This window comes from Rosa rugosa, chromosome 5 (genome assembly GCF_958449725.1).
Source record: "Rosa rugosa chromosome 5, drRosRugo1.1, whole genome shotgun sequence".
NCBI lineage: Eukaryota > Viridiplantae > Streptophyta > Magnoliopsida > Rosales > Rosaceae > Rosa > Rosa rugosa.
This window is the reverse complement of record NC_084824.1, coordinates 28524119-28531790: the sequence shown is the minus strand read 5'-3', so window position 1 is coordinate 28531790 and position 7672 is coordinate 28524119. Positions and strand designations below refer to the sequence as shown.

The following is a 7672-nucleotide window of genomic DNA, read 5'->3' as shown; positions in this document are numbered from 1 at the left end:
GTGTTCATGAGTTCTTCCATGGTTGAGCAATGAGTTCTTCCATGGTTGAGCAATGAGTTCTTCTGGCGTGAAGGTGAACAAGAATGGGTGGGCAGCTCGATGGAGTGGAGACCAGATCAGATTCGGATTGGATTGCGGAAGGGCCGGTGATTGGACTTCTAGGTGGAAGAGTCACATGGTTTGGCGTCGGCTAGTGGTAGATTTGGGTAGCAGGAGGTGGAGGCGACTGGATCTTCTTGCCGCTAGTGCAGCGGTGAAAGTGATTGAGGACGTTGATTGGGCAGTAGTGCGGACTGTCTAGATCTTTCCTAATCTTTTGGTTTTCAATTATATGGATGTTGGGATGGTCACCGATTGCCGGCATGGTGGAGGTGGTGGCAAAGTGAAGCCGATCTGGTGGAGTTGGATTTGGAGGGTTTTGGGCCTGGTGTATCCGCTGGGTTTTTGGGCTGGTTAGTGGGGCTGGATCACGCCATTGGGTTCTTGTTGGGCTATTTGTGTTTTAGCTTTATTATGTTATGAGTTAATTTTAATTTTATTGTTAGTTTTGATTATAATAAGTCCCTATCAAGTTATCGTAGGGAGAGTTAGGCCGAATGTCGGTGTGTGCACTCAAAGTGCCTTGTTTGTCCTAGAGAAGTGGCGAGTCATTATCAAGTAGGCGCAACCCCTAATGGCAGGATGAAATGAAGTGTCGCTGGAGGTTGTTCTAGTCGATAACATAATGGGAAATCAAGTTTAATTGCTTTATGGCTTTGTATGAGCTTTATTTTTCCGTTGTGTCACTATTGTGAAGAAAATGGAGTTGCTCAGATGTCTGGTATGTCAACCTTGCTAGTTGGTGCATGTTTGAATACATAAGTTTAGTGAAGGCTCCTGTTATTATTCAGGATGTTCTCTCGTTGCTAATTATTCGGGGTTTAGGCTTTATGTTCTCCCCATTGTATTCAAAAGTTTCATTAATAAAGGTTTGAGGGTAGCTGCACCAGCCCTTATTTCAAAAAAAAAAAGAAAAAAAAAAAAAAAAGGGAGAATTTAAAAGTGTTGATCCGCAAAATGGAACTTGACCCATTGTCATTAATACCGTAACATGCACTTGAGTAATTTGAGTGGAAGAAGATGATGCCAAAGTACATGCTTCCAAAAATTTTCACTTGATCTTGAATGAGATTGGTTGTTTGAATGCGGAATGCAATGGATTGCTAATGGGACTTGATTTAGGAAATGTGGTTTCAAGCTCTTCTCCTTTAAATTTATGATGCCTCTAATGAAACCAATGGCCAAAATATAAAAAGTCATGGAAATATTGATAGTACAACAAAAAAAGGAATTTTGATGGAAATATCAAGAAAATATCAGATATTGATGAAAGTTTTATCGAAATTTTGGATAAAAGTTGTATAATCAACTAAAATTATACTAAAAATTAAGGACTAAATTCAGTTTAGTCCCTCAAACTTTAGGCCAAACATCAGTTTGGTCCCTTTTTTTTTTTTTTAATCAAACTCATCCCTGATCTCTCAAAATGCATCAACCTCGTCCAAAATTTGAATCTGGCACCAATTGTGACGTCATGCGCTGAGTTGGAGCCGACATAAGGCCCCACTATTCATCTTTTGATGATAAAATGTCGAAACTACCCCTTTATTACTTTTTTACGTTTTTACTTCTTCGGATTTTTTTCTTTTTTTTACATCGCCTCCGCTCTCTCTCTCTCTCTCTCTCTCTCTCTCTCTCTCTCTCAGATCACACTCCTCCTCTTGATTCATAACCCTCAGTGCCCAATCCAACCTCCCCTTCCACTATGACCAAACCGATCCGGTGGTCGCCGACTCGTCCCCCACCGTCGATCCCCTTCTATGCAAGCTCGAGGATGCCATCCACCGGATTATCGTGCGCAAGTCAGCACCCGATTGGCTCCTTTTGTCCCCGGCGCGTACTGGGTCCTACCGCCGCGGTTGAGATCGCACTGCCTGGCCCAACTGGTGGAGAAGCTGGCGAATCCGTTGACGGAGGAGGAGTCCATGTTGATGACCACTGTTCGGGGCTGGGCTTCTTCCGCTTATTTCATTCAAGGTATGAATTTTATTGGATTTCAGTTCTTGGGTTTTGGTTCTTTTATTATTTCAATTGCATAACTACAATTCGCATGAACAATTTGATCATCTGGGTCTAGTTGTACTGAAAAGGTTAGTCTTGATGAAGAAATTAAAACTTATTTGATTGATTGATTCTTATGATTTTCTTGGAATTGAAGAATTCACGTTTTGTTGGCATCCCATTATGACAAATAGTGTTATAATTCTAATGGGAAAGATTTTGGGGACATGGAGGTAAAGGAGTTAATCTGGCGTTTTACATATGTATAAAAGTTAGGGGCATTGAAATCTATATTCAATCTTGTTCAAGAGCTGTTGTAATTGCTATCTCAAATGTGATATGAGTAGTTAATTATACTTGTTTCTTATGCTTTCTTGTCATTTTTTCTATTGTAGGGTCACCTCCGATCCACTGATAGAGGCCTTCATTCCAAAATCTGGTAATGTGAAAAAAGAAGAAGCTCTGAAGGTGAAGAAGAAAAAGAAAAAGAATTTGAAAAAGAAAAATCTGAAACAAGGGGTAGTTTGGACATTTCACTCAAACTGAGGGTCAAAAGCTGAATAGTGGGGCCCTATGTCGGCTCCAACTCAGCGCATGACGTCACAATTGGCGCTAGATTTAAATTTTGGACCAGTTTGATGCATTTTGGGAGATCAGGGATGAGTTTGATTAAAAAAAAAAAAAAAAAAGAACCAAATTGATGTTTGGCCTAAAGTTTGAGGAACTAAACTGAATTTAGTCCAAAAATTAAATATCAGAAAAATGTGAAAGTCAATATCAGTGCTTGTAAAAAACAGAAATTTTGAGGAAATATCGATGATATTTTGGTCCTTGAATGAAACATTCTATAGGCATGCCAAACGATATGCAGTATGTGAATGAAAGAGCTGTTGACATTGATCTTGCATTGCAGAAACCAAATAGTCATTGGAAGAACAATCCATATTCCAAACTCTTTGAAATGGGTATGAAGTGAGAAACTTTCATTTTATGCTAAATCATTGATTCGATAGGAGAAATTTCGTTCATGACCTAAACTAATAGTAGTTTGTGTACGAGTCTTTTGGGAGTTGAGATCTGCAGCATGCTATCGTCTTCCTTATTTCCATGCATGCAGAATAAAGATCTATGGAGAGAGTAAACCCAAAATCAGCTATGAAATTTTACCACGGGAACTTTTTTTTTACAGTACAATCAATTTATAGTGCGGCAATTATGGTGCGTTCATGCATATTACTTAACTTTGGTTCGTGCACATTATCTATTTGTGAATGTTGCAAACAATATAATTCTCACAATGAAGGTCATCACTTAATTATAGAAACATATATATATGTATATGTCTTGTTGTTGGTGATAAAAAAAAATTCGATTGAACTTTAATGTACTCACCAATAAATTCGGAGGAGAACCTAAGCAATAGAAATTGAGATGCCTCATTTGATTGGTGACTCAAATGGGGGATACCTGCAGAAAACCGGCTGCCACAGAGACGTTAGCTTTGTGGTATGGTCTGCAGTATTGCGCGCAAAAAATTAGGTGGAGACAGTGTTGTGATTGAAGGAGATGCGGTCAATGTATTGAATACCTTGACACCTAATGCTTTGGACCTAAGCTAAATTGGAGCGGTGTTGATGGAGTTCGTTTGTTAATGCTTGAATTTGTACTTGTGACTTGGAAGCATGTTCAAAAGACAGGCAATACCGTCGCTGATGGCTTAACAAAGTCAGCTTTAATGATTCAGTCGATGTATTGTAAGGAGGTTGGACCTCCATATATGGGTACATGATTTACTTGATGCTGATTCATAGTCGATCTGTTGTTATCGGTGGATCTTTGTTGATTGTACTCTTTTATTTGAGTTTATTAAAATTGCAATTTGATCAAGAAAATCAATCTAAATGTAACCATGTAGAGATACACGGTGTTTGAGTCTAAAAGTAATTTTTGGCAATATCCTTTAAGAGGGTTGAGCACAGCGGGTCGATAAATGCGGCCCAAAAATAAGTCTATCTAGTTTTGGGTTATAACTTCGCCCATTCCGGAGTCCATAAGGAAAACGAGCCTTTATAGGATTCGGGTAGCAGACCGATTAGGAATTTTCAATCAATAATCCTTCTATGGCAAAGAACAGTCTATACAATACTGGGTTTCAAGGGACAACGACATTCAACTCTTCAATCAACTAATCGCACAGATTATCAAAGTCTCTCCGGAGCAAACCTACTTTCATCCTAGTTGAAACCAGCGAAGCAAGGGTAACGCCCTTGCAACCCAGCGAAGCTAAAGTCACACTTTAGCAAAACCCGTGGTTTCTCGTACTTCCCAGTGATTTCTCTGCTTAACCTACAACGTTAAGTATCGATTCGGTAAAAGCAAGAGATCACACTACAAGTCCTTATACATAAGGTGAAAGTCCTTTTCCGAAAGGCAGAGAAAAGAACCTGGTGACGAGGTTGGTGCTCTCCTCGTCCACAACGTTTGAGAACAAGTCAGGACAAAAGACGCCCCGACAATTACACCGCACGGTGTTGGCATGCTCACACACTCAAAAGAGACAGTTTGCTACCCAAACTGGTTTTGGAGCCAAACACACAATAAGAGTTATGGTTTAACAAATTTAAATTCGTTGTCGAAACCAATATCATTCTTTTTTCTAATCTATCAATCCAAATATGTCTCATTCCACGCAATAACATCAATCATTTTCCATAATACAATCCGTGGATTGATCATAACCCACCTCACCAAAATCATACAGGCATGCTTATAAATCTGTAATAGTTGAGGAGATAGGCTTTAACATCAACCAAAAAAAGAAAGAAAACATAGCCAGTTTTGCTTTGGCTTCAAAACAACTGACTAATTAATTAAGATCTTGGGAAGATTTGAGATCAACAAGGGGCTTCTGATTATGAGGGGGTTGGTGGGTGGTCTGTGCAGCCATGACCAACTCAAATTGCTCCAGAGAAATCGAAGGGAAGGAAACTACTTCAGGAGGAGGAGCAGCAATGCTATTAAAATTGTTGAGATTATTATTTGTAGTGGTAGAGCCATCCGATCCTATGTGTGTCACATGCTTCACGTCCGTTGGGAATCCAATCTCCATCTCTGTTTCCTTTTCTTCAGTTTCTTCCTTGAAAACTAATTAAACAAAGAGAGAGAGAGAGAGTAAGTAAACGACTAATTAGATGGAACATATCTAGTTCTTTATTATTCATCAATCAAATAACTAGTTTTCTTGGTACAGCTAATATGTCTTGGTCATATTAGGGACTTTATATTGCATGTGTGCAGACATACAGGGCATACTTTGTCAACCAAAATATGTATGGAACTCAAAGTTAATTACTTTCTAGGTTACTTTTAAACTACACTATAACCATGCACTTCAAGAGGGAGGGTGCTGAAGCTTGGTGGAGGCTAGGGGTTCATATGCTACCTTGCTGATGGTGTGCGCGGTGGCTGCAACAAGGCGTCTCAGCCATCACTTGTAATCACCATCGGAGAGAACCTATCGGTAGAAGGACATTCATGAATGGTGTGCTTCAACAGATTAATATTCTAGTATTGCAGTATTCGATTCCAGATCACAGTTTCAGCTGTTTCAGCTTGGTGTTGGAACTCGGAAGTACTAGTTCCTTTCATTGCGATGGTTTTGGCAGGCCTATTATTGGAATTTCGTACAATGGCTAATATATCCTGTAATCTTTCTAACTGTTTTCGCGTATCCACTGTTACATGTTTACTTAATTGGAATGAAAATAATCATGAATCGGAGACAAGTGGAATGGAAAAAGAAAGGAATCGGTATTGATTCCGGAGGATTGATTCCTAAACTCATCTCCCCCTTTCGTAATCAAATTCCTGAGTATTCAGGAATCGATTCCTGATAAGGAGGTGAGACCTACATCCATTCCAATACCTTCATGTGTTAGTAAACGTAGGAATTTTTTTACCCGGAATCAATCCAATTCCTTTATGTGTTAGTAAACGCATGAATGTTTTTACCCCGTAATCATTCCCTCCCATTCCAAGTAATTAAACGTGCCCTTAATGGTTCATGTTATCTTTTTGCATATTTTCACATAATACTACAATATATAAACAAATTTGACGTACATACAATTATTTTTTTGAGGATCGACTCAATTACGTACTTAACGGAGAACCTATTTATTCTGATGAGGATCTTATCTATCTTAATGAATAGTATTTTTTAGTTACCATATGATTTGTTGTAGTGGTAATGAAGGAGGTTGTCCGTCATTTTTGTGATTATTTTTTCAGTTTTGTGATTTTTGTTTTCTTGATACAACGAAAAAGTGTATATGGAAGTTACTAACATCCTATTGACAGAATGAGTGAATAGAGTTAGTTAATCATATAAACCAAAAACACAGTTGTTCTACAAAGATTTCACCTAATCTTAAAGATTAAAGTCTGGGGTGAAAAGCTAGAGAACATCTTTCCAGGGAACTGAGTACTATATATTCAAGCCCATACATTTAGTTATGGTAAGTATTTAAATTAATCAACTCACCAAATATTTGAGAGAAATTTTTGATGCTTCTGATCAATCTCTGCATCCGACTAGATATGTGCTGCTTCCCTTGACTCAGGAAATGAAAAGAGTTCTTCACTGCTGATCTTCCTTGTGTTCTTCCATCATCTTCCTTATCAGAATACCAGAAATATATCAAAACCAAAGCCAAATCCGTTAGAGAGAGAGAGAGCATACCTGTTGATTCAGGAGGTGGTGGGTTTGGTGGTGCTGCTCTGACTTTTGGTTTTCGTGGTTGAGTTGCTTCGCCGAGATCAACGCTGGAGTGAGAAGTGCAGCCGAATCCGAAAGGGAGAACAGCGAATCTTTCCATAAGGAAATGAAGCCTCTTGGTTTGAATTAAAGACATGGAAACAATATGGGAAATGAAGTCTTGTTATATTAGGATAATTAGGCGGGTGTTGGCTTTATGAACAAGCTACGAACAATGATTTGCATGTTGAATTTATATATCTGATTCTGGATAGTTTGGGATGCAAGGGAGACATGATAATAAGAAAACTATGATGATGGAGTGGGTGTTGAATTGTTAGTTAAACTGCAACTCAACCTACTTCATTTTGAGCTGATTTGCAAATGCTATTTGTGGGATTAGCAATAATTAATATTGGACCAGGTCCACTCAGACCAACCTTTGTTTTTTCATTATTAATTAAGTTAACTGTTCCTTGTTCCTTGCAATCTCTAATGGTGGGCTCCTTTTTACTTGCCTCTCTTTGAGATTAAGCTAACCCACCTTTCCTTGTTCTCATTCCTTTTCTGGGTCTAATGCTTAGATAAATAGTAACATTATTGATTAGAAAGTCGTTTTCAGATAATGCAAGTAGGAAGGAGAATGAAGATTTTTTCTCTAAGACGCGTGCAAAGTAATTAGGGATCGATGTCTATTCTTATATGGGTGGAAACAGGTCAGCTCAAACTCAAGCTGGGCAATAAACAAGTTGCGCTAGCTAGGTTGAGTGTGTTGGGACAGCTAACCCGATTAATAGAGGGTTGAGTTTTGAGTGT

The 7672-nt window shown here is 38.6% G+C and overlaps 1 protein-coding gene across 1 annotated transcript; it reads right to left on the bottom strand.

Annotated features, from left to right (window-relative positions):
* Positions 1–4793: 4793 nt before the first annotated feature.
* On the bottom strand, positions 4794–7247 carry LOC133710715 (CRIB domain-containing protein RIC4-like). The gene is made up of 3 exons (XM_062136851.1): positions 6842–7247; positions 6644–6772; positions 4794–5244 (listed from the first exon to the last, which is right to left on the bottom strand). The coding sequence occupies exons 1-3, from the start codon at positions 7011–7013 to the stop codon at positions 4967–4969; spliced, it is 579 nt and encodes a 192-aa protein (XP_061992835.1). The 5' UTR covers positions 7014–7247; the 3' UTR covers positions 4794–4966.
* Positions 7248–7672: the final 425 nt, after the last annotated feature.

Excerpts from the sequence above, each read along its gene's own strand:
- LOC133710715 (XM_062136851.1), bottom strand. The coding sequence starts at position 7,013 with ATGTCTTTAATTCAAACCAAGAGGCTTCATTTCCTTATGGAAAGATTC. Across the intron at positions 6,773-6,841 it reads ACCACCTCCTGAATCAACAG|ATGATGGAAGAACACAAGGA; the intron begins GTATGCTCTCTC and ends CTGATAAGGAAG. Across the intron at positions 5,245-6,643 it reads AAATTTCTCTCAAATATTTG|TTTTCAAGGAAGAAACTGAA; the intron begins GTGAGTTGATTA and ends TTGTTTAATTAG.